This window comes from Eublepharis macularius, chromosome 7 (genome assembly GCF_028583425.1).
Source record: "Eublepharis macularius isolate TG4126 chromosome 7, MPM_Emac_v1.0, whole genome shotgun sequence".
NCBI classification, from domain to species: domain Eukaryota; kingdom Metazoa; phylum Chordata; class Lepidosauria; order Squamata; family Eublepharidae; genus Eublepharis; species Eublepharis macularius.
Window position 1 is genome coordinate 71,213,787 of NC_072796.1, and position 27,185 is coordinate 71,240,971.

General features: G+C 47.1%; 1 protein-coding gene across 2 annotated transcripts in view; it reads right to left on the reverse strand.

Annotated features, from left to right (window-relative positions):
- Positions 1 to 27,185, reverse strand: part of SMCHD1 (structural maintenance of chromosomes flexible hinge domain containing 1) — a 285,354-nt gene that overhangs the window by 131,397 nt on the left and 126,772 nt on the right. For both annotated transcript variants that reach the window (XM_054984492.1, XM_054984491.1), the window contains exons 29-31: positions 18,933 to 19,100; positions 18,635 to 18,760; positions 7,371 to 7,450 (exon numbers count right to left, since the gene is read on the reverse strand). In XM_054984492.1, the coding sequence (XP_054840467.1) occupies positions 7,371 to 7,450; positions 18,635 to 18,760; positions 18,933 to 19,100 (374 nt within the window). The remainder of the gene's footprint in view (positions 1 to 7,370; positions 7,451 to 18,634; positions 18,761 to 18,932; positions 19,101 to 27,185) is intronic.

Below are 27,185 nucleotides of genomic sequence, written 5' to 3' on the forward strand. Positions count from 1 at the left end.
TGAACTGACTTTCCTCATTTCTCACTACCGTATTCAGGTGAAGGAGATAAGCCAAACTGAGGGAAACGGCTGTAGTTACGAAAAAGACTAAAGCTGAACTAATCATAGATAAAATATCTCAAAAAATAATCTCTTCCTTTTCAAGTCAAATTAAAATTTTGTGTACAGAATTAAAGCAAGAGTATAAAACGCTTTAACACAGATGCAACAAACGGATAAGGAGTTTCAAGAAGCAGTGCTGGAAAACAAGGCATCACTAACTTTTGGTTTGGAATAGGGGAGCGGGGAAGGGTTAATGTGGGAAAGAAACAGAATGGACTGGGAGCAGGGAGGTAAACAGATGTTGAATGGGTGGGGGGTTAAGAGGGAAAGAGTAAGAGGAGGTGCTGGAGAGGGAGAAAGAGTGAAGGGATGGAGGGAAGAGACAATGGGAGGGGCGTAATCAGGAAAGACTGAATGGGCTGGGAGAAGGGAGGTAAACTGGAGAACGGGTGAGTGGGTTAAGAGGGGCAGTGTGACAGGAGGTGGAGGAAAGGGAGAAAGAGGGACAGGGTGAAGGGAAGAGACAAGGGGAAAGGAGACAGAATGGACTGAGGAGAGGGAGGAAAAGAGATGGAGAATAGGTGGGTGGATTAAGAGGGAAAGAGTGAGAGGAGGTGGCGGAGAGGGGGAAGAGTGAAGGGGTGAAGAGAGGAAGGGGACAAAGGAGGGTTAATGGGGGAAAGAGATGGAATGGACTGGGATCAGGGAGGTAAAGGCAAAGGTGGGTGGAATAAGAGAGAAAGAGTGAGAGGTGGCAGAGAGCGGGAAGAGTGAAGGGACAGAGAGAAGAGGGGAAGGGGAGAAAGGAGAGTTAATGGGGGAAAGAGACTGAATGGGCTGGGAATAGAGAGGTACAGATATGGAGAATGGGTGCGTGGGTTAAGAAGATAAGAGTGACAGGAGGTGGTGGGCAGGGGGAAAGAGTAAAGGTGTGAAGAGATAAAGGGGTTTAAAAGAATTAAGAGACAGAATGGGTTCGGAGCAGGGAGGTACAGAGATGGAGGAAAGCTTCCCTCCTCCCAATCATTTTTGTCTCTTATCCCCTTTAACACCCCATCTCTTTCCGCCACCCCTCCACTCTTTCCCTCTCTTTCCTCCCCCACTTCCTGCCATTCTTCCCCTAAGCCAGGGGTGGGCAAATTGCGGCCTGCGGGCCACATGCAGCCCACTACAGAGTTTTTTGTGGCCCGCCAAGACAGTCAGAAAAATCCGCCTTAAACCGAGATTTCCTTCATTCCCTTCATTCCTACATTTGTCTCATTAAACTGATTCTAAAATTAAATGTGCTTGCAGCTATAGATATGAAATTAGCACAATAAATAAATTGAATAAAACTACCACTATTTTATTTAATTTATATTTATTGATTTTTATGATACAATTTATACCTTTTCTGAAATGCAAAGTTAACTAATGAATGCAATCATTTTAAAAGGTGCGGCCCTCCGCTAACCTCCGCTCCCACAAAGTGGCCCCCGAGCCAAAACAATTGCCCACCCCTGCCCTAAGCCACCCACTCATTCTCCATCTTCACGCCTCCAGTTACTCTTTCCTTCTTGATCAATCCACCCATCCTTTGTGATTCCTTACCGGCCCTTTGCCCCCTTGCCCAAAAATCCATTCTATTTCCCCCATTACTCCCCTTCACTCTTCCGCTCTTAACCCATTCTCTATCTTTTTACCTCCTTGCTCACAGTCCATTTTCTCTTGTTCCCCCTCCAATCACTCCTCCCATTTTTAATCCACACACTCATTCTCCATCTCTTTTCCTCCCTCTCCTCAATCCATTCTGTCCCCTTCCCCCTTGTCTCTTTCCTCCACCCCTTCACTCTTTCTCCCTTTCCTCCACCTCCTGTCACACTCTTTCCCTCTTAACCCACCCACCCATTCTCCGCCTCTTTTCCTCCTTGCTCCCAGTCCATTCAGTCTCTTTCCCTCATTATGCCCCCCCCTTCTCTCTTCTGCTGGCCAGGCAGCAGAAGTGAGCAGACTGGGTTAAAATGCATGGAAAGGGCATTTAAACCCCTGCATCAGCTGGAGCAAGTGGGAGAGAGATTTTAAAGTTTAAACTCTAAACTCCCTCCCCTGCTCCAATAGTCAGTTGGAACAAGGGAAGGGATTTTAAAGTTTAAACTTTAAACTGTAAACTCCCTTCCTTGCTCCAGCTGATTGTCAGCAGTCAGTTGGAGCAAGGGGGTGGAGATTTTAAACTTTAAACTCCCTCCCTTGCTCCAGCCTCCTTTGCTGCAGCTGAGTGTCAGTAGTCAGCTGGAGCAAGGGGAGATTTTAAAGTTTAATGGTCATGTGACCATTTTCTAGAGGTGCTAGAACAGCATTCTGCCATGTTCTGGCTGAAAAAAAGGCCTGCTGGTCAGTATTTAACAAGAGATATATAGTGATGGTAAGACAGCAGAGAGTCAGAGACAGCAAGGGAGATAGCCGTCCAAATTGAGAGGCTAGCTAGGAAAAAAAAGGCTTTTCACATAGCACTTCCTCCGGAGGCCTGCTGGCAAACATAGTTGGCCCATGATCTTAAGGCCAAGTTAATATTCTGTCAACTTTAACTACAAACAAACTTCGGAGAACTATACTGAGGGAAGTGAAGGAAACTTTTTATAGCAACCACCACAAATCAGGAATGTGCACAGAAATTTTTTATGGGTCATTTTCCAGGTTTTTTTTTTTTTTTTTAAATTGCATTTAATTATAGTTATTATTATACCTATTATTTTTTCCCCGTTTGTCTGCATTCATTTCAAAGGAAACATGCTTTTACTTGTTTTTCAGTCAATGGCAATGAAATTCTCAAGCGACAGTATCTGTCACCTAAAGTCAAAATTCCGCAGCAGACAGACCACAACACTTAACACCGCACCCTCCAGGGCACAGGCAGTAGTGGATACAAATAATATATAAGGAAGGAATCCTATAGGAATCCTCTCATTCATATGTAAAACAGGGCATGACAGGATCTATCTGAAGAATGTGGTTGGGAGGAGCTTAACCTAGACCTCCCCTATATCTTATTCTCACTGCAGTCTGGCATTTATTTCTCCTAGGTAGGGTTATATCCAGGCTTTTGGGAGGGGGGATGAGGAATCATCAGGCACTGAAGAGCAGCAATATAAGGCATATAATAGGCCAGGTTTAGCTTCCCTAATACTTCATTTTTATATAAAAATAGATGCTCCACTCGACACCCCAATCCTTTTTTTGACCTGTAAGCAAAAAGTTCTTTCCCCCCTCCCCCTGCTATGACTAATGTCAGCTCAGGGCCACAGTGTTGCTATTTTCTAATGAAATTAAAGATGCTGAGAGATCTCATATTCATTCTCATCACTGATTGCTTGAAACTTGTCTGGTTTAGCACTGGTCTGTTTGTCACATTACTAAGATACTTGTTAAGATGCACAAGATATTTGTTAAGATGGCACAGAAGGTGCTGCCCATCACTGAGGGAGGACAATGAGACAATTATGGCATTTGTAACTATCTGTTCCCCCCAGTCTACAGTGATGTATGTCAATGTATACAAGCAAAACAATTGCCTAGCAGATACAGCTTGAGAGAAAACATTAGAGCAAACCAACAGGAGTCACTGTGATTACATAGAATCAAATCAAGGAAGACAGACATCAATGTAAACCTTTTTGGTGACAAGATCTATATGTAACTATGCCAACCAGTCCCTGTCAGTTATATATTTGCTGAGTAAGACATACCTTAGTCTTCTCCTTCTCCCTGGCCTTTGTGTATTCTAAACAAGACAGCAGCCAGAATACTATTTAGACTGGAAGATTTCCCAATGTCATCAGATATCATTAATTTTCCAGTTCAGGTTAGTAATAATAATAATAACAGTTTAAGAACACAGCATATCCTGTTTTAGTTTTGATTAATTAAAAAAACAACTGTACAACCATGCCATGAATATTTAACTCCTCTTTCTAGAAACTCATTTAGTTCAAATGACTATACAGTACGGTATAGAATAGTTTACTTAGGCCAGCTAGTAAACAGGGAGGGAGAAGATGTCATTAAAAAACTTTTAATCAATAACTTAAAATATTATTATATACCTGAACATTCACATATTGCAGGACTAGAAATTTAAATACATATTCACACATACTAGATTGGATCCAAAGGCTCCCTTTTGCTAAGTAAGAGTCTTTCTTTACAGACGAAGCTTTAAAAGAGTCTTTGGAGGTATAACCCACAGGTGCAGATCCAAATTAAAGAACTACAAAAAGAATTAGATAAGCTTGATGCCATAACATTAAGGAAAAAGGAAATAATTAAAAATGAATATTGGAGAAGTAACATAAAATCAGCTCAAAGATTAGTCAAATATTTAAGGAATAAAAAAGAGAAGCAATGTGTGAAGAATATAAGAGAAGGATCTAACATACTGAGGGACCCGAAAGAAATTAGGGAGGCTTTTGCAAGATTTTATCAAAATTTATATGCAGGAAATAGAATGGCAAAGTTTGAAGAAAAAATACAGTCTACAGTTACACAGGAAGATAGACTAAAGTTAGAAAAGGATATAACAATACAGGAAATAGTTGAGGTAATTAAAGAACTAAAAAAGGGGAAGTCTCCGGGGCAAGCGGCTTTACTGCAGAGTTTTATAAGGAAATGGTAGGAGTATTAGCACCTGAACTCCAGATACTATTTAATGCTATAATGAAGGGGGAACAAGCCCCAAACTCGTGGAGAAAGGTGGAAATAGTGGTGATCCCTAAGCCTCAAAAAGATCTAGAAGTAATCACCTCATATAGGCCAATTAGCCTATTAAATCAGGACTATAAGATTTTTGTTAAAATTCTAGCAAATAGGTTAAAAGAGGTGATATCAAAAATAGTGAAGGGAGATCAATATGGGTTTATTAAGGGAAGGAATATAGGCCATCCAATTAGGAACGTTCTTAATATAATAGAACATGGCCAGAGAAAAAGTTTGGCCTTCTTAAACTAGATGTGTATAAGGCCTATGATACACTCTCACATGAATATATTTGGAAGATTATGGACGAATATGGGATAGGTGAAAACTTTAAGCATGTTATACAAGAAGTATATAAAGGAGGGAAGGCAGTAGTAAGAGTGAATGGGGAGCTTTCGAGGGAGTTTAGTATACAGAGAGGAGTAAGGCAGGGATGCCCCCTCTCCCCATATCTCTTTATAATGGGTATGGAGATACTAGTGGATAGAATAAGAAATAATGGTAGAATAGATGGATATCGCATTGGAAAGGAGGAGTTAAAGATTCATCTGTTCGCCGATGACATAATGGTAACAATGACAAATCCTAAAGAGGGAATTAGAGAAATAAGAACTATATTGGAAGATTTTGAAGCATACTCAGGACTGAAGGTGAATATGGACAAGTCTGAAATTATGTATTTCAATGTTGATAAGGCAGAGAGGAGAGAAATAGCAAGGATGACAGGAATGGGACTAGGCGTAAAGAAAATAAAATATTTAGGGATCGAGATTTGGAAAGACTTGAGTAGAACAGGAGAAGGGAATCTCAAAAAAGCTTGGAAGAAGATCAGTAAGGACATGATAAGATGGGCCAATAAGAATCTGAGTATCTCAAATAAAATTAGAGTGGTTAAGATGTTTTTAATCTCGAAAATGATGTACCTACTTCAAATGCTCCCAGTAGAGTTGAATACAAAACAGCTAGCAAAATGGAATGGGGCAATTAGAGAGTGGATTTTTGGAAATAAAAAAACCAGAGTTCAACATAAGTTCATATATAACTTGCAGAATGTAATGGGGTGGGGTATACCTAACATAATAAACTATTATGAAGCCTTCAATATTAAATCACTTATAGATATAGAACAGGACGTAGACCAGAAATGGGTTACTGGAAAATGAGTTAAACCAGGGAGCAGGGAGGTTTGGTATATTTACAAGAGAGGTGAATAAGGAATATGTCAAGGCAAGGGGGCCTACGAAAACGGCACTGAAGGTTTGGAAGAAGTGGCAACCAATTTGGTTAAGTAAACTTTCCGATTGGGCGCCAATAGAAAGTATATATGAGGAAGCTAACGACCCGCACTGGTGGGAAGTACTTAAAGAAAAAGGCTTTACCAGGGTAAGGGACATGTATAACGAAGAAGGTCAACTTAAACCCTTACAAACGATGATAGAAATGATAGGAAAACAATATTGGTTGAAACTGATGAGATTATATAGTGTAATACGAAAGCAACAGCAAACGGGGGAAAGGGGTTTGGAGGAAAATGCAGATGTATTGTATAAGGAGAAGAGGAAGACAAGTAAAGGGCTAGCTGGTAAGATATATAAAATAATGACCACCAACGAGGACTCAATAATTAAAAGTCTCCAGGAGAAATGGCATAGGGAAGGGCTGACCTCAGAAATAACCTTAAAAAATTAATGGCAGGGGTGAAAAAGATTAAACTGGATAAATTTAGAGAAATGGAGTGGAAATACTTTACGAAATGGTATAGGACACCAGCTCAACTAGCCAATATGTTACAGGGGATGAGTTCGAATTGTTGGCATTGTAATCAGGCTAAAGACTGGTATTCGCATATGTGGTGGCAATGTGATAGAGTGCAGAGGTTTTGGAAGAAAGTATTAGATAGGATAAAAGATAAGATAGGGGTATCAATACCAATAGATATCAACCTAGTGACACTGGGTATCTTAAAGACTGAGAAGACAGAAAGTAAATACCAAGAGGTTCTCAAGGCTATGATATTAGCTGGGAAAGCCGTAATAGTATTGGGATGGAAAAATGAGAGCAAATGGACTATGGAGAATTGGAATAGTTATCTTTTTGAATTTATACAATCAGACATTGTGGCTTTACTTACCGAAGAGAAGACCTGGGAGGAAAAGAAGAGTTTGGTTACAAAGAAATGGTCACCTTATTTTCACTGGATTATAGAGGAAGAAGCCAAGAAGGATATTAATTGGAAGCTTTGGACCTTGTGCCCGTGGCTGAAGCAATGACAGAAGAAGATTAGAGGAGGGAAGGGAGGGAGGGGAGGGTAAGGAAAAGGAACCTGCATAGCATTACTGGGTTTATCTTGTAAAAATTGTTGGTTAAAATAAAAGGAACAGGTTAAAAAAATATGCACATCATTCATACCTGGATTACTGGCAAAAAAAAAAAGAAAAAAAGAAAAAGAAAAAAAAGATTGGATCCAAAGGCTCCCTTTTGCTAAGTAAGAGTATTTCTTTACAGAGGAAGCTTCGAAAGAGTCTTTGGATCCAGCCCATTCTAATTAATATGAGGGCATCTGATAATATCTTATAATGTTAAATATTTTAGTCACTTACCTAGGTGCATGAATATTAAGATATCCCAAATTTGCTCTACCATTTTCATCTGTTTTATACTGCTGATTTGAAGGAGTGATCTGTCAACAAAATTGATTCCCCCCCTTAATAACAGAGAAACACTGGTAATGTTTACCTTCAACATCAAAAATTACCCTACATATCAACAACATGACTGTGCAAATTCCACTGGAAAAGAAACTTTAGGAAATGAAAGGGTAACAAAGCCCATGTGCTTCCAGCAGTATTCCACTGAAACTAGATGGGTACTTAGCTCATGTAAGGTCAGCCCAGCTGGATCACCATGGTTAATTGAATACAGCAGCCTGTTTTACAAGGTGGCCAAAGAAACTGGGAAACCAACAAGCAGGGCATAGAGACCAACAGGTTAAAATTAAAGAGTTTTTAGCTAAACATTAGGGAGAGTTTCTCACAGTTAAGAGTGGTTCCTCAGTGGGCTTCCTCGGGAAGTGGTGGGCTCTCTTTTCTTAGGGGTATTTAAGAATAGGCTAGATGGCCACCTAACAATAATAATGATTCTGTGACTCAGTATGAATGTACACAGATCTGGAGAGGGAGGGCATGAAGGGATTAGCCAGTGCTAGGCTCTAGAGGCCCTTTCTTATATGCTGAGATCGCTCTCCGTTGCCCTCTCCGTCCCCGTGTCAGACTGGCTCCTTGGTATATGGAGGAGTTACGTCAGATGAAATGGAAACTGGGATGGCTAGAGCGAGTGTGGCGACGGAATCGGAGTAAAGAGGCAAGATCATCTTATAGAGCATTTATGAAGGCCTATGAGGTGGCTGTGAAGGTGACGAAGAGGGAGTACTTTGCCGCCTCCATAGCGTCTGCAAGCTCATGCCTGGCAAAATCGTTTCAAGTTGTTCGGTTTCTAGTCTCCCTCTTGCAGGGAGACTGCCAAATTAGGAATTCGGCCATTAGCTGCGAGGCTTTTGGGAGCTTCTTTGCAGATAAAATCTTGTCTCTCTGGTGCGATCTGCCAGCCACGGTTGATACAGTGAGGGAACTGGAGGCCCCTTGGCTGTCTTCTGGTTCGATTTTAGATCACTTCAGCCTGGTATCCCGGGAGGACTTGGACAGGATTCTGCAGCTGGTTAGGCCCACTATGTGTTCCCTGGACCCCTGCCCATCGTGGCTGGTGAAAGCCAGCGCTGATAGGTTGGGGGCCCAATTGGAGGATATTATTAATTCATCGTTAAGCTCTGGGGCTTTTCCCGGGGCGTTGAAGGAAGCCATGGTGAGGCCTCTCTTTAAAAAGCCATCTTTGGACCCCACAGACCCGTCCAGTTACCGCCCAGTATCGACCCTCCCGTTCCTGGGAAAGGTGATTGAGCAGGTGGTGGTGGAACAGCTGCAGGCTTTCCTGGAAGAGACTTCTGTCCTGGACCCATACCAGTCCGGTTTCCGTCCGGGCCATGGGATGGAGACAGTGTTGGTCGCCCTCACAGATGATCTCCGCAGACACCTGGATCGAGGCGGGTCGGCGCTGTTGATATTGCTAGATCTCTCAGCAGCGTTCGACACGGTTGACCATGAGTTGTTGGCCCACCGTCTCGCCGATGTGGGGATCTGAGGGACAGCCTTGCAGTGGCTTGTCTCTTTTCTCCACAGTCGGGGATAGAGGGTAGCGCTGGGGGAGAGGGTGTCCATGTGCCAGTCACTGGTATGCGGCGTCCCGCAGTGGGCGATACTCACCCCACTGTTGTTCAATCTTTATATGCGCCCCCTCGCCCAGCTGGTACAGTTTCGGACTGGGTTGTTACCAGTATGCAGATGACACCCAGTTGTATCTGTTGATGGGCAGCTGACTTGGCTCTGTCCCGGATGCCCTTCTGAGAGCTTTGGAGGCCGTCTCTGGTTGGATGAAGCAGAGCAGACTGAAGTTGAACTTCGCGAAGACGGAGGTCCTGTACTTGGGCCTTGGGCTGTCGGATGCGAGGTTCCATCTCCCAGCCTTTGGGAGGGCCCCGTTGGTGCCCGTCTCATTGGTTAAAAGTCATGGTGTGATCTTGGATTCCTCCCTGTCTATGGAGACTCAAGTCGCATCTGTTGCCCGGACTGCTTTTTTCAACCTGTGGCAAGCCAGGCAACTTGCCCCCATCTCTCAGCCTGGGACCTAACGACAGTGATCCATGCACCTCCAGGCTGGACTACCGTAACTCACTCTACTCAGGGCTTCCCTTGGGTCTGATCCGGAAACTACAAGTCCAGAACGCTGCTGCTCATGTCCTGATGGGTGTTCCATACAGGACACATATTACACCAATCCTACAGCAGCTTCAATGGCTCCCCGTGGAATTCCTCATCCATTTCAAGGTGTTGGTTTTAACCTTTAAAGCCCTAAACGGATTGGGACCCGCATACCTTAGGGACTGTCTCTTCCCGTATGTGCCCCAGAGAGTGCTTCGTTCAGTGGGTAAGAACTTACTGGTGATCCCTAGCCCTAGGGAGGCTCGTTTGGCCTTGACCTGGGCCAGGGCCTTTTCGGTCCTGGCCCCAACCTGGTGGAACTCTCTGTCTGAGGACACCCGCCAGGATCTTGTATCATTTTGGCGGACCTGCAAGATGGAGATGTTCCACCAGGCTTACGGTTGAGGCCAGTGTCAGGACCATCATTGAGCCTCCCATCAGTCTCCGGTATTTGAGTACAGCTTGTGTGTCTGTCTACCTCCTGTTTGTATGCTGGGGGCAGGAATGTGTAGCCAACTATATCAAGTTTTTGTATATATATAATTTTAATTGCTGAATTTTAGTGTAGAATCTGCTATGTAATTATGACTGTTGTACCCTGTCCTGAGCCCACTTGTGGGGAGGGTGGGTTAAACACCGAATAAACTAAACTAAACTAAACCAAATCAGGGTAATGAGGTCAAGAAGGATTTTTCTTCCAGGCCAGATTGGTCAGGGATCCTGGGGTTGGGGGGGGGGCTTCCTTTGGGCAGAGGTCACTGGGATGGGGTGGGGGAGAGGGGAGGAAGCTATGTATTTCCTGCATTGTGCAGAAGGTTGGAATAGATGACCCTTAGGATTCCTTCCAGCTCTGTTTCTTTCTATGTTTCACGAAAACCCTATATGGTAGATTAGGCTGAGATTACATGACTGGATCAAAGTCACTTGGCCAGCAAGTTTCCATGGCACAGCTGGTGTTCAAACCTGGATCTCCCAGATTCTAGTCCAACACTCTAATCACTACACCATGCTGACTTTCATGATTCTATCTAATCTCGTTCAACTGATATTGAAAACTGAGCTTATACTTACAATTATATTGGAATTGTTTGTCAACACAAGTTTAATCCCCTTTTCAATATATCTATGCTAAAGCCATCATTATGTTTACTGGCAGTGAACACCACAATTTAATTACTCATTTTGTAATTTTTTTTTGTTCAACATGAATTTATTGCCCATCAACTTCACTGGGTGACCTAGAATTACACAGCAAAAGTGCTGTTATCTGGCACCTGGTTTACTGGCATGCCTGAGAGTAGAATGTAGTAGACAAGGAAGAACGAGTGAAGGGTGGGCAGAGGAAGAGCGAGATCCTGTTGCTGACCAAGGCTGTCACCAATTTTTCACTGTTGTGTTGTAAATGCTTTATTAATCAGCACATGGGATTAACCAACAGCTCCAATTCCCCATGGATGCCAATTAACAACTCTTTTACGGTAATGTTATGATAGAGAAAAAAAATTTCTATTCACTTTCTCTACCATATGCATACACCTCTATCATCTTACCTCTTCCTTATCTTTTTTCTATATAGACTCTTTAGCTTTTTGGTATATGAAGGGTTCTCCAATTGTTTAATAATCTTGATTGCCTCCCTCAGTACCTTTTTCAGCTCTGTAATATCCTTCTTGAGATACATTGACCAGAAATGTACAGATTCCAAAGGAGGCCACACCATAAGTCTATATAAAGGCATTACATTATTGGTCATTTTATGCTCATTTTCTTACTTTATAGTCCTCAGCATGAAGTTTGCTTTTTTCATGACTGCTCTACACTGAGTCAACATTGTCATTGAGCTATCTACTACAACTCGAAGATCTCTTTCCTTCACTAGTTCAGGCCCATCAGCGTATATTTAGTTAGGATTTTTTTTGTTCCAATGTGTAATGAACTTCATTTGCTATACTGTTGCCCCCTCATCCAATTTAGAGAAATCCTCATGGAGCCTATCACAATCTGCCTTGGTTTTTACCAGCCTGGTATCATCTACAAACTTGGCCACTACATTGCTTATCCTCAATTCCAGATCATTTATGAATAAATTAAATAACACTTGTTCCAATATCAATCCTTGTGAGATCCCATGTTCACTTCCCTCTACTGTGAGAATTGCACACTTATCCCTACTCTCTGTTTCCTAATCTTTAACCCATTTGTAATCCATAAAGTAACTGACATCTTATTCCAAGATTGTTTTTTAAAGATTTTTAAGAGAGAATTTTTTGTATATGGCCATAGGCCTTCACAATCCAAAACTTTTCATAATAAAATATGCGTGCAGATACAATTATAATAAAATGCATTTTACCTGAAATATAAACAGCTTTAAAATCAGAAGATTTCTAGCGGACTAAAAGACAACAATTTGTATCTGCTTTTTACATTCTTAGTTGCCACATTTGCTCTTAAAATAAATAATAAAAGGAAATAAAAGGATCTGTATCTGAGAGCATAAAGTTTCATTTATCAAAATCAGGCAGAAGCTGGAGACCAGATAAAAGATTGGCGAGAAATTTTCCCCTTGATTCCTGTTATAAGGGACAGTTTAAAACATAATGTGGTAAATCCTCAATTGAGGTTTCACAGATACACATACGCTGATTGATGGATTTTTTTTAAAAAAATTGTTTGAATAGCATCTCAGTTGGCATAGACTGGAAGTGTAATGATGTGACTGCTGCCCTAAACTTATAAGTTGTAATTTCAGTCAAATAGCATGCTCTATTGGGCAATTGTTTTGGCTTGGGGGCCACTTTGTGGGAGCGGAGGTTAGTGGAGGGCTGCACCTTTTAAAATGATTGCATTCATTAGTTAACCTTCAGTGCCAGGCGCCCGGTAGGTGACTGTCTTGGAGGGCCGCATGTGGCTCTATAGCGGGCCGCATGTGGCCCACGGGCCGCAATTTGCCCACCCCTGCTCTAGTATGATCTTTTTTGATAATTTTATACCATGGAGCTAATTTTGATTTACTGATTAAAAATTTGTCAATTAGGACATCTTCTTTATAAATCCATTCCCTTAAGTCGACATTGTTTCCTGGAGGTTGAAGTAATTTGTCTGGGATGGTATATTGAAATGCAATATCCTTAAGGAAGGCCCACCGACTTTTATCCTTACTTTGCAACAACTGGTAACTCAAATGGCTGAAGTAACCAGGGTTTGTTGATATTTTTTCTGCAATTTAAGAATCACCAAGTGGGTGCATGCCCTGACCGGAAGGAGACCAATTTCTGCTCATAACAAGGCCGTTGATGTCCCTTTTGGTAGGGCAAAAACGCCTAGATTATCTAAAAGTCTCATTAATCCAATCCTAGTTAGAGAAATTAGGACCATAGCATCTGCATATAACAAAACTGACACTTTCCGGTGGCCTAAAGTTGGCACAACAAATTCTGGTCTGGATAACTTCGTAATAATATCATCTATAAACAGATTAAAGAGTAGAGGGGCTAGGACACACCTTTGCTTTACTCCCTTCTCTGTTGGGATTTCCTTGGTTAGAGAACCCAAAATACCCACTCTGATTCTTGCAAATGTATTTGAATACAGCTCAGGTATAAGAAACAATAGTCTCTTATCTATGTTAGTCTGGGCAAACTTCTCCCAAAGCTGATCCTGGTCTATTGAATCAAAAGCTGTGGCCAGACTGACAAATGTCACATACAGGGCTTTGTTTGGGCCATTCATATCTGCATAAGCTAGATGGAGAAGTGTTTGACAGTAATCTGTTGTGCACTGGACTCTTCTGAAGCCTGCTTGATAGTGATGTAATATATGGTTGTCCGTTACCCAATCAATTCATTAAAAAGGAGATACTAAACCCAGGTTTTTCAAGAAAGATAAGACCCTTGGGTATAGTTCTGTATGTGTACATGGCTGTATGTTTGTGCATGGGGGGTGGGGGGACATCAGTTTAAGCTCCCTTTCCCTTTTTCCCAATCTCCTTGTTTATAGGATAGCTGGACACTCTTGAGGTATATTTGTAACCAAATATAGTAGAACAGACTAAAACGAGGCTTAATATCTAAAAATGGGCTTCTCTCAAATGCTTCTTACAAAAGGGATCTTCAGCAACTCTTGAAGTCCACTTACCTTCCTCCTTAAATATGGAACAAATTATCACTCAATTCTTTTTGAGGTGTTTACCCTCTCTGTTAGGACATTGTGCCTTGTCATGTTGTGGGGGAGAGCTGCCTTCATGGCTGATCATTTAGCTTGCTAGTGATTATCATTGTCTAGGAACATACAATGCTTGTTCAGAAGCCCAAGAGGCTTCCCCACACAAGAGACATTCCCTCATCCTCGTCTTCCTTATTACATTCAGCTTTCTGCTCTATTTACAGCTGATTTCTTTTGCTTTCTCAAATTCATGTCCCTGGCTTCCAGGTAATAAACATGATCCAGTAACTTGGCTTGCTTCACTTTTTCATAACTTCATTAGAACTTGCTTCCTGGACATCCTTGGAAGCATCAAGAGTTCAGTTATGGGTCTTGCTGCTGTCAAAGAGTGTCAGAATGTCAGTTTGCAAGTCCGTTCTCAAGCCAGAGCTATGCCATGTTCTTGTGTTATAATCTGTAGTTGTTTAGTTCTCTCCCTCTAGGCCCAGGTGCTGCCCAAGCCATGGGAGCGAAGAATTCTTATCAAACCGTTCCGGCCAACCTTGACGTCCTCACCTTCCCAGGCCTTCTAGACAGGACTAAGGGGGGAGGCTGGGAATGGGTGTTTGAAGTGTTACTTTCATTTTGTGTGTCATTCTCAACAAAGCTTCCGTTCAGCCAAGGCCTTTCTAGTCCTTGGAATACGGATACTGTATCTTGAGCACTGTCTTTCAATAAACCTTTTGGAATCAAGAAACGTTGTGCTTCTTGCAGAAAGGGGGAGATGAACTCTAGATAACTGGGATTCCATAGTCTGACACAGAGCCAAGGGGCAAGCATGAATGCTTGCCCAAAACACTGGGTTCGATCCTGTGGATCTGTTCTGCAAATGGTGGCATGTTCCCTGCAATGCAAGAAAGCTGCTTCACCATGGAAAACCATCACCATCCTCAGAGCATATCCACAGGATCCTACTCTATCATATTCCTATGCCATCTTGTGCTGAGAAAATGGACCTGAAATGGGCCATTGCACTTTGTGCACCCCATTAGGGAATAGAACTATACCATAAATTACAGCTTACTATATGTTTGAGGCGCTACCAAGCAGGTTTTTTGATGTCTTTTTATGTTATTGGCCAATTTCCTGTCTTAGCTTTGCATTTGTGAGCCTTTTTGTTAATTTATTGAGAACTGAGCCAAACCAGCAACTGCAAGTGCAGGCCGGATTGAATGTTGGGACATTATATTTAAAATGTAAGAATCTCTCCTGAAATTGCTTCACAGTACGAGTGGGAATTGGCCTTCCAGATTTTTTGATAGTCACACTTGGAAATCCTGGGATTAAATCAGTGAGAGTTGCTTTGATTTAAAATGTTCATTTCTACAAGAACAATGCTGTATGCTCAGGACTCAGATTGAAATACTCCCCTTCCCTCTTTATTGAGCACTGTGGTGCAGGGCATTGAGCACTGTGGTGCAGGGAGGGGAAATCTTTGTTTTGGCAAATCTATTTTTCCCTCTCCAAGAATCTCTAGCAAATAGTTCTTGGCCAAAGCTGTGAAACCTGCACTTGTTAAACTTACTTATGTGTTTGATGGAAACCAAAGCCATGTGGGGAGGGAGTTTCCAATCTCTAATTTAACCTAATTGTATGAAAGGGGGAGTTCCAGTGGCAGAGTGCCAACTGGCAGTTCTGGGGAGGGATTTGATATTTAAATGTTGGGGTGAGTTTTCAAAATAAACAAAAATTGGTTAAAAAAAAAAACCTTAGATATTTTTGCTTTATATGCCCTGCATTCCTGATCAAACCAATTGTTCCAGGAGTAAAATTGTTGATTTTAAGAGATTGAATTATCTCTTCATAGTGACAGATCGTATTCAGATCTGAGGTAAGCAAGGCTTGTTTTGATTCTAGATTGGAACTTTATAGAGCTATTGCTACATCATTTTGTAGCTGCTCCAACCATTGGAGTCTCCTAGCAGCAGGTAATAGATATTCATTATTTTCAGATTTTGGCCTTAAAAAAATTTGTTAAAATTTAGTACTAGTTTAATGAGCAGTGATCGCCAGCTATACTTTCGCCTACTTCAAAGTAATAAACTTGATCTAATAAAATTAAGAGGGAGGGAATTGCACGATGTCGCGTTGCTGCTCTGCTCTCCCACGGGGAGAGGTCCAGGTCTCCTCCCACCCTGACCGCGACCCACCACATCTGGCGGGAGAGACATGGTCTCACACCCTGACTGTGACCCGCCACATCTGGCGGGTGGGTCAGGGACATTCCGCCACGTCGAGTGGGTGAGTGATGTTGGCAACAACCTCCACTACTCCACACACATTTTCAGCTACACGCTACTCTCATGGTCCGGCTGCTTATTTTGTACTTCCTGTGTAGCCGGGCCGTCTCCCCTCCATGCGAGCAAGGGGGGTGCACGATGTCACTGCTTTGTTCTGATCGCTGATCTCCTCAGGTGGCCTTGTCCGGGTCACTTATTTTGTGCACCCTGTCCAGTCTAGCCGGTGCCCCTCCATGCAAGGCAGGGGCATGCACGATGTTGCTGCATTGCTTTGTTTTCCCTCTGGGGGAGGGCCAGGTGTCCCCCTCCCTGACTGCACATGGTAGGTGGGTCATGCCGGCAACAGCCACCACTTCTCCATGCCACCGTTCAGCTGCACGCTGCTCTCCTGGGGAGACCGTGCTGGGGGAAATAGTGTTGAGTACCTGTCCTGTCTGCTCTCACTCCCCGGTGGGTGGAAGGGGTCCTGTCATTGCTGCCACGTCTGGCTGGTGGTTGAATTCTGCAGCTGCCACATCCTATCCCGAGGACTTAGAATGGCCTTCCCCCAAGGTGGGGAAGGCATCCGTGACTGCCGACTCATCTGAGAGGTGTCTTAGAATCTAACTCTCGTACTCAGAAAGTGTTCTAATGTGTAATTAGGTGAAAATATGCAGCAATGTGATATCAAATACTGTGATAATATGAAAATATCCAACAAATTATATGAAATGCTACAATGAACGTGTGATGCAGACTTGGTTTGGTTTGGTCAGCAGCCACGTCTTCTAGGGAAGAGGGGCCCCATGCTGTGGGATGGTAATAGGACCCTACAAACCCCACCAGCGGGACGTAGAATAGCTTCATCCCAAGGGGGGGAGTCTCCATCAGTGCACCCCATTCAGGAGGTGAATTTTGTCAGCGGCCAATCACTCACTGGTTCTTGGCATGAGAGATGGGTGTCAATCAGCCTGTTTCCCATCTGGGAAGGATACCCTGCACACCATCTGTGGGACTTGGGCGCCTTTTGGCCCACCAACATTTCCCACATGCCCCGAGTTGGGAGGCGGCAGGATGCCTCCCTGAGCCCACCCACAAGGAGGGGGCAGCCACCAACATGGCCAACATGCCTGACGTGCAGTTAGCCGTAGGGCCGTGCGGGTGGGCACAGGGGGGGTGCCACCAGGTGGTGGCAAGACCCCCAGCCCCGGAGTTGGGAGGTGGCTGGATGCCTCCCTGAGCCCACCTGTAAGGAGGGGGAGGTTGCCAACATGACCCATACGTCAGACGTGCAGTCACCTGTAAGGCTGCGTGGGTGGGTATAGGGGGCTGCCGCCAGGCGGCACCCAAACCCCTTGCCCCCAAGTTGAGAGGTGACAGGATGCCTCCCCAAGCCCGCCCGCGAAGAGGAGGCGGCTGCCGACATGCCCCACATGCCAGACATGCGGGCCCTGGTAGGGGGGTGCCACCAGGCGGCGGCAAGACCCCCAGCCACTGATTTGGGAGGCAACTGGACGCCCCCAGAGCCCGCCTGTGACAAGGGAGCGGCCACAGACATGACCCACATTTGGGGGTCCATCACTTCAAATGGAGGCATAAGGCAACTGCCATTGATGGCTCCAATTCTATTGAATGGGACTTTCCCGGGGGCACCAGCTTTGGGGCTCTATAACTCAGTGATTTGTATTGCAATCTTCATGAAACTTGGAGGGTGGCTGGGGGCGAGCCTACTGAAAATTCACTGCGAGTTTGGGCTCTCTGAGTGTGAAGGGGGCCATCCTGGTCCCCCCACAACCCTGAACTGGTTTGGAAATTGGGTGAGTTCGTTAAGTTTGTGTTTTCCGTGAAAATGAACGAACCATGAACCAAGTGGTTCAGGGTTTTTTTGTTCCATGCCCATCTCTACTCAGGAGTCTTTGGTAACTGACGTTGCCAAAAGCCTTTTGGAAGTGCGAGTCTAACAGCATGCTCTTATCCATAGGTTTATTAATTTTCTCAAAGAACTCAAAAAAGTTGGTGAGGCAGAATTTCCCTTTGCAGAAGCCATGCTGAGAGAGACTTACTAATGTTTAATTTGCCTAGTAGTCAGAGCAAGATTTTCTTATCTCAATTTGACTCACAAATCTTCCTGAAAATAGTGACTCTGGCATGATTATATATTCTACTGTAAAAAAAGAAGCAAAGAACGCATTCAAATCCTCTGCCATCTCCCCATTTTCCTTAAGTAATCCTTTCACTCCTTTGTCATCCACTGATCCAGATAAAAATGTACTCTAGTCACTGAAGGAACATAACCAAGCTGAAGACCAGAGGCTCTCAATTTACCCTTTATTATTTGGAATGAAGAACCTGCTCTTTACTATATATTCCCTCAAAAATCTCTGGTGCAGATATTCCCAGTAAGTGACATATAAAGCACAACAGTTGGATTTTAATCCTTAACACTGTATACATTGCTAATACTTACTAATCTATTTATTTCATCCCACTATTAATTTTACTATGGTAAAAACATTTAAAATATATTAAGTATTTTAGATATGTCATATGATAGTATAGTCTAGATACAGAATATTCAGAAAGTTTTTAAAAATGAAATGTGCTGTTGAGCAATAACTTATAGAAATTTACCTTTATGATGCTTGACTTTACAAGGCTGATTTTGACATTTGGTTCAGGAGACGGATTATCCCACTGATCACAGAGCTGGACTGTAAGAGGTTTTGGCAGCTCTTTGCCATTAATCACTGGCACAGACTGGAAACAGTCAGAAATCACCATTAAACATTACAAATATGACAGCTATGCACAGTACTCACTATGGTAGAATTTAATATAGTTATCAATAAAACCCCTCAATTAATAGTTTCCCAAAAATTTCAGAGTTCTGCCTCATGGTATCCTCTCCAAATGGGTGAAGCTGACTTACTTCCTCTAAGTTTGTCCAGTCCATAAGAATCAATTTTGATGGAGGTCCCGCAATCACATTTAATTTCAAAAAGTGAGAAAATTCATGCCAAGCAAAACACAATTCTTTGATTCCAGGATTGCCGGGTTTAAACCTAATGCCTTTAATACAGAAGGTTTGTGTATCTTCCTACAAAGAAAAAAACAGAATTTTGATCTTATTACAGTTACAAGGAGAAAGCTATTTGATGGTGAGAACAAGGGGAGAATTTATATATGTTTCACTGCATATAGAGTTTAATGATTTTATACATTTGTTCCATGTGGAACCAGATCAGCAAATGTAATACACAGCTATTTCATGTAAGTCTATTAAATTTTCATTCCTCTTTTATTCTAAGGAGCTCAGTGGCAAACAATTCTCCCCACCTTTACTTTATCCTCACAACTCTGGAAGACAGCTTCATGTGTGTAAAGAGCATAAAGTCACCTAATGGTTGTACAAGGATTCAAACCCAGGTCTCCCAGATCCTAATCCAACACATTAACTACTCCACCACACAAGCTTGTGCAAACACTCATGTGGAGATGGGCGGCCCAGCAGTCTTCCAAGTACTGTGCTGCAAGGGAAGAGTTGAGGCTCATTCTGATGTTCTGTACAACAACTCACTTTGGCACCATGTTGTATCTTGACTGTGGTCTTGAGGATTTTAAATTTATTTTACCTACTCTGGCTTTTGGAGGGAGCTTAAGACTGCTCTACTGACTCTTTCAAGAGGAAGAGACTCCTGATCCTTCCAGACCAACCCTGCTTAGTAGCAAAAAAAAGCAGAGCTTCGCTTCTCCATCTCTCCATCTCCTTTTAAATTGGCATCTTTGTTCTACCCTTCTCCTGTCCCCCTACATTCCTTCATGTTTGGGATAGAGAGGAGAAGCATGCAGCATTTTTGTCTTACCAGCTGGAAGAATCAGGAGTCTCTTCCTCTTGAAAGAGTCAGTAGAGCAGTCTTAAGCTCCCTCCAAAAGCCAGAGTAGGTAAAATAAATTTAAAATGTATAAAATCAGTATTTGATTTGCTTCAGTTATTTTGCATCACAAGAGCAGAGTGCAGATGCTGGACAGAAGGGAGAAACAAGATTAGTGAAAAGGTCAATGGGGTCAGAGGAAAAATATGAGTCAAAAGTGAGGACAGGGAGATGATGGTAGAAATCACAGAATCTATGGAAAAAAGAGATAATTGCAGGGTGAATGCTTCTGTGAAAGATGTAGTATTCTAAGAAGTAGTAGCAGTGGGGACTCTCCATTTTAAAGGTAAAAGATACTATAATTACTAGAGAATAAGAAACTGAAGATCAAGAACATGGCCAAGACTGTGAAGTTAGTTCCAGGTTGGAGGGCCAAAAGAGGTAGTTAAATAACAAAGTAACAAATTCAAAGAACTATCTGCATGAATGCTAAAATCATGTCAGAGAAAGTAAGGACTACATTTTAAGCTGAGCAGGTATCCTGGAGAATTAAGTAACTAGAAGTGCTGCTGAAATTTGCATTCCCTGGCTTTAGAATACAAGCTCATAAAGCTCACCTTTAATACAAAGGCAACATTATGATTTTTAAGTTCTTCTCAGGCTAGGATTTTATATCTGAGCCAGAGAAGAACCCCCTCAAGCTTCCTGAGGAATCAGAATTCAGTGGGTCAAGGAGCTTCAGGCAGCAAAAAACCATGGTTGCACTTAGCTGTAACTGTTGTTGCCGCCTATGGCCGAAGGAGAGGAGCGGGGAGGGACGCGCGGTTAAATGAGAGGCACACACAAGGCTGGAGAAAAAATGGCCACAACTTTATTAACATGACAACAGCCACAGGAGTATTGGCGCAGCATGTGGATCGGATCCCCACAAGCATCGGCTGACCCGCCTGCCAGCCGATGACCCCCTGCCCCCCCCAGACGCCAGCTGAGGGGGGGAACCAAGGAGTGGCATTGCGAGGAGGGGATCATCCGGTGTACACCCTTTGGTGATCCCCTTGCCACCTGGGAGGGAGAATGCCCCGGCAGCCCCCGAGCTGAGTGTGCCTTCATAACTCCCTCCCAAGATTCCTTATGGGAATTCCCTCCATGAAGAGCCTGCGCCCGAGGGCACGGCTCCACAAAAAATGGGATCCGATCCAATGCCCAACCGCCACAAGAGCCACGAGTGGCTCCCGCCAACACTCCTAACGCTGCAGCCAATCCAGCAGGCCGTCCCGCAGGTCCTGCAACCAGATGTCATTGCCCCAACTGAAGAGGTGGACCCCATCCTGGTGAAAAAGAGGGGCCACGTGATGGGAGATGTCCCAGTGAGTGATCAGGGAGCCCCCGACCTCGGTTATGTATCGGCCCATGGAATGCGCCAGCTTCTGCCTGATGGTGTCCACCTTCTTGGGTCATCGAGCCCCCCGCCAAAAAAGTCTCTGGAGTAAGTCCGACCAAAGGATGGAGATCTGTGGGAAGAGTCCCCGCAGGTATTCCAAGTCCGCGCACATGGCTCGCTTCAGCTCAGGACCCTCGCGCTTGCCCAGATCGTTCTCTCCCAGCTGTATGACCAGAACGTCCGGAGGGGCCGACTGGCGCGCCTGTCGCAGCAGCATGGGGACCAGGGCATCCCAGAGCATTCCGCGGACTTCCAGCCAGCGAAGATGGAGGCGTTCTTCCAGACCCACGTGTCTGCCCCAGCCTGATGTTTCCGCATACTTGCCGGCCCAGTGCACAATGCTGTGCCCACAGATCCACACAGTCCTCCTCCGCCCTGCAGGAAAGAAACACGAAAACCAGCGATTTAATGACAGGCTCCACTGTCCGGGCGAATATAGGTCCGGAATGCCCGGGACCGCCAACGCCCGATGGACTTTATGGCCGAGGTGGGCAGGCCGCACCCATGTGCCTCCGTAGCGGCACCGATGCGGAAGGAGTGGGTCCCAAAGTCCTGAGAGGGGAGCCCTAGGCCCCGTAGGCAGGAGCGCAAGACGGCTGCGAACTGGTAGTGGGTGAGGGGCAAGAGGTCCTTGTGCAGGAGGAATGGCCCGTGGAGATGCGGCCGTAGTGCCAGGTAAGCTTCCACTGCCCGGACGGGGCACAGGGCCCAGTTGCTAGAAGATCGCAGGGTGACGGTGTGCTCCTTCCCCCGCTGGTCCGTCTTGGAACGGCGCACGGTGATGGATACCCAGCGGGGGGACCACCTGACGTCGCAGTCCCGCAGGGCGCGAACCCCTGCGTCCGATCGGGAACCCGCTACCAGCTCACCAACCCGGAGTGCCCCGAAAAAGGCCAAAGAAAAGGCTGTGCGGAACAGCTGTGCCTCAAAGGGAGACCAGCAGAGGTCAGGGACCGCACGGAGGATCCCCCCCAGTATAGCCATGGGGCGTCTGTGGTCCGGAGCAGGGGGGCCAACCGGGCCCATCCCTCCACCGCCTTGTGGACCAAGAAGCTGTCGCAAGGATCTGGGGAACCAGATGCCTTGGAGAAGAACGCAATGGCTGCCAAGTCCCTCCTCATGGTCCTGGAGGACAAGTCCTGCTCGCGAAGATGGGCCAAATATCACAGCACCGTGGCTTGTGTTGCCGGCCATGCCGCCCCTCCCCCGGTGCCCTCGGCAAAGGACTGAAATCTGGATGCCGCTGCGGTGTAGGCTCGGAGGGTGGAAGGAGCCACCGAGCACAGTACCCCCTGTACTATGGACTCTTGCCAAGCTGCCACAGCTCCTCTGGGAATGGGTCGGGCACGCGACGAGCCTCTGGTGCCAGCATGAAGAATCTCTTCATCTGGAAGCAAGATAACGCGTCCGCCAGGCTGTTATCAATGCCTGCTATGTGCCGGGCAAAGAAGGTGATGTTAGACCCAAGACAGCATAATACAAAACGGCGGACCAAACGCATAACCCGCTCAGAGCGAGAAGACTGACGGCAGATAACCTTAACCATCGCCATATTGTCACACCAGAATGTCACCCTTTTGTCCCGCAAGAGCTCCCCCCATATGGACACGGCCACCAGGATGGGATACAGTTCCAGGAAGGTGAGATCCCGAAGGATCTCCGACCCCGTCCAAGAATCAGGCCAGCGCTGGGCACACCAGCAGCCTCGAAAGTAGACCCCAAACCCCAGGCTGCCGGCCGCATCGGAATGGACCTGCAGATCCGACCCCAGGTCCAGGGGATCCTGCCAAAGGGAAACCCCATTGAACTTGTCCAAGAATTCCAGCCAAACCCTCAGGTCTGCCCTGAGGCCTGCGGTGATCCGTATATGGTGGTGAGGGGCCGTCACACCCCGGCAGGCTTGAGCGAGACGGGCACAGAAGACCCGCTCCGGGGAAACCACCCTGCAGGCGAAATTAAGATGGCCGATGACAGATTGCAGCTCCCTAAGGGAGCACTTCGAGTGGGGCAGGATGCTGGTGATCAGGTCCCGCAGGCGAATGAGCTTATCCTTGGGGAGCCGGGACAGTCCGGCCACCGAGTCCAGCTCGATCCCCAAATAGGTGAGCCGCGAGGCAGGGCCCTCGGTCTTTTCCTGGGCCAGGGGGACTCCCAGCTCTGCGGCCAAGGCCTGGAAGGCGCCGAGCCGGGCAGCGCAAGACGAGCTGTTGGGTGGGGCCATGATGAGGAAGTCATCCAAATAATGAGTAATAAATGGAGACCCCATGCGGTCCTTAGCTACCCATTCTAAAAAGGTGCTAAAGGTATCAAAGGCCGCGCAGGCGACAGAGCATCCCATGGGCATGGCCTTGTCCACATACCAGTTATCTTGAAACTTAAAACCCAGCAAGCAATGATCCCCCGGGTGAACGGGCAGCAGCCGGAAAGCCGACTGAACATCGCACTTGGCCATGAGGGCCCCCCGCCCGCAAGCCCTGACCAGGCGCACCGCATGGTCGAAAGATGCATACTTGACCGTACATAAGTCAGGGGGGATGGCCTCGTTGACCGAAGACCCCTTGGGGTATGACAGATGGTGTATGAGCCGGAACTCCCCTGGGGCTTTCTTGGGGATGACCCCCAGGGGTGACACCCTCAGGTGGGGGGGGGCTGGAGAAGGGGCCTGGCTGCTACCTCCTTAGCAATTTTGGCCGCCACCATCCCGGGGAGCTCTCTGGCGGATTTAAGATTCCCCGATGAGGAAACCACCCGCGGCCCCGTGTATGGGATGCGGAAGCCTGATGCGAATCCTTCCCGCAGGCACTTGGCTGCGACCCCGTTAGGGTAGCGCGCTAGCAAGGGGAGCAGAACGCGTAGGTGGACTGGGGTGCGGGCCAACCCCAGCGCCGCATGGGTCAGACTAATTGCTGCTGGCGGGCTGGGTGGTGGGAGCGGCCGGTCCTCCATCCTTACGGGAATTGGAGGACCGGCCCCTGCGAAAGGAGTGCGATGAGGTCCCCCCCCGAGGGCAGGATGGGCGGGAATGGGGCCCCCCACAGGAGTCACAATTGTGCTCGAAGCGGCATTTCGAGCGCTGGCATTTCCCCTGATTATATTCCCAGCACACGCCCCGGGACTTGTCCCTGCGCGGCTGCCACCGCCCCCCGCGAAGGGGCTCGCCCCTGCCCTTCATGTGTGGGCCTACCAGCCAGAACCAGAGCTTCTGGCTAATCAGATCCCACCGGGCCCTGGGGTTGTGCGAGGCCCGTTTCCGGAACGCCTCGTCGTAATCCATGGCTGCGGATTCCCCGGCCAAAGCCCGCACCCAAAGGATATTCCCCAAGTGGTTGGTCAGGTGCCACCCTCGCTCTGGATAAGCTGCTTGGATGACCCCCATGTAGACCGTAAAACCCTCAAGCCAGTTGGCGAACGTCCTCTCGACTACCTCCTTCTTTCCCCCGCGTTTGTCCTGCCTGGCCGGAGGTACGCACCTCCCATGCTCCGCCTCTGGCCGGAGTAGGGAAAGGACGTCTACATAGTAGCCGTCCAGTATGCGCTCCCTGATCCTGCGTGCCAAATGGATCCCCGGGGGGTCCTCGTCATCCGTGAAGGATGAAACCTGAGGGGGGGCTCCATGGAACCCCAGACCTCCCTGGGGTCACCCTCCCCTGGCCGGGTCCTGTCCCTCCTCCGCTGGGCCCAGCCGGGGAGACCCGGGACCTTAGCTGCTAGCTCCCAATAATCCTCCCCGGCAGCCCCATCTTCCGAGGAAGAGGACTCACCTGAGGTCAAGCCGCTGTCTGTGTCCTCATGCCGGCGGCACCGTCCCCCCTTCCTGTGAGATGTTCTTCTCTGCTTCGCTGGCCTCTGGCGTTCCCTGCTGCTGCTATCCTCAGAGCTGGAGGGGGAGCGTGCCTCGCGGTGCCGTGCGACTGCGTGGGCCTTCTTCGGCTTCTCCCTGGATTTGCGTTGGGGGACCTCGACAGGCTCAGGGGCAGGCTGAGCTGTCCCAGGCCTGGAGTTCCCCAAATGCTCCACTCGTGCCGTGAGGCGCTCCAAGGCACGGGAGATGTCCAGCAGTGTGCTGGGGCCAGCCTCCTCTGTATTCTCCCCCGGGCTGGCCTGACCCGTTGCCCGGGCCTTGGGCCCTCTGGCTGCGCCCCTCTTCTGGCTGGCGACTCTCGTGCCCCTGGTTGCAGCCTCCTCTTGTGTGTGGTTGCCTGGTGTCGCCCTCTTGCCTGCTCCCACCCCCTTCTTGGGTGAGCGTGAGATGGCGGGTAAGGGGCTGCCGCTGGCTGGCTGCCCCTTTGCCGCTCCGGCCCTGCCCGCTGTTTTGTTCCCCCCCGGTGGGGGGCCTACCGCTTCCCCCCCTGCCTGTTTCCCCCCCCTACGGACGAGGCCCGTGAGCGAGCCCGCCCTCGCTGCGGATCCCTTCTTCACTGGTGCCATGACTCCCACGGCCCAGGGGATGTCGGCACCAGTGGGAAACTGTGCCGAGTAGGGGGGAGTACTGGGAGGGCTGAGCACATGGCCGGCGCAGCATGCCCGCCTGTCGATCCCTCGCCGTTCGCTTCCTGGCCCTCCGCTGCGCGTGCCCCACGCTGACGAAAACTTCCTCTTCCGCCGGGCTCGAAGCCTCGCCGTTTGCGCGCTGCGCCGCAGCGCAAGGGGCTCAGCTAGACCCCTCCGGCGACCTGACCAGCTTCCCTCCGTCCGGGCTTCTGCCGCTTCCTCGTCGCCTCGTCCTCGCCTCTTCGCTCGGCTCCCGAACATCTTCACTGTCTGCTGCCAGCGATGAAGTGGGCGGGGGTGGGTCCGGCAGCCGGCTAAATACCTGGCCGCCGGACCTTGGAGGAGACTGTGGCTGCGAGCTCCGCAGCCTGCCCCGCCCCCCCGCCGGCTCAGCTCCGGGCCGCCGCGATTGGCTGGCCCGAAGTTTGAACCGATTGGTCGCTGGTTCGCACGGGGCATGCCGGACGAGCCAGCGAGCAAGGCAACCGCCGCGTCCAGCTGCCCCCCCAGCCGGCGGCGGCAATGGGGGGCCCAGGTAAGTCTGGGGCCCCATTTCACAGAGCAGTCTTCTGTGCAGGCACATGGGACTGTGCATGCGCAGGCCAGCTATGGCAATGAAAGTTCTAAAACTTTCCAGCGCTTTCTATAGTGCAAGAAGTGCCCCCCCACCCTCTTTACTAGCTCTTCCTGCCAACAATGGCGTTTTTCTTCTACTAAACCCTGACTTGCAGAAAAAGAAAGGACCCTGAGAAAGTTGCCAAGGGATATACCAGAAGGGCTGTTCACTGCAGAGGCATAAAAAAAAGACTAACAAGAGAAAAGGAGAGGTCCAGCCCAGGCCAATCCTTCTTTTTTAAAGAGAGCCTGCCTCCTAGAAGATGGAGGAAAAAAACATCCCATTGTCTCGACTGCTGGAACGCAACAAGGAGACTGAAATCATGGAGAAAACTGCTCTCTAGATGAAGGAACTGAAACTGACAGTTTTTAATGGCTTCCAACTCTATAACTGTACAAGTATGACATCTCCCATGCCACACAACACCCAAGGATGTATGGGTTTAAACATAACAGAAGAAATGCTATCCACACAACAGTAACTGAATTGACAATCCAGGATAAATATTTCAACCACTTCCTGAAATCTTTTGTACAGGCAAAATGTTCCACGCAAAGGCCTCAATTGCAAATCCAGTGACAACAAAAGAAAACCCAGAGAAAACCATGTGGAAGTAGACCTTTGAACACCTCATCAGCCATCATTCCAGTGTTATTTCCACTGCCTGTGCGTATGCATTTTAGTTGGTTCACAGATGGGCATGAAGATGTGAAAAAACTTGTTTCTCCCTCAGTCCAAGTAAGATAATGCTGCTTTATGGAT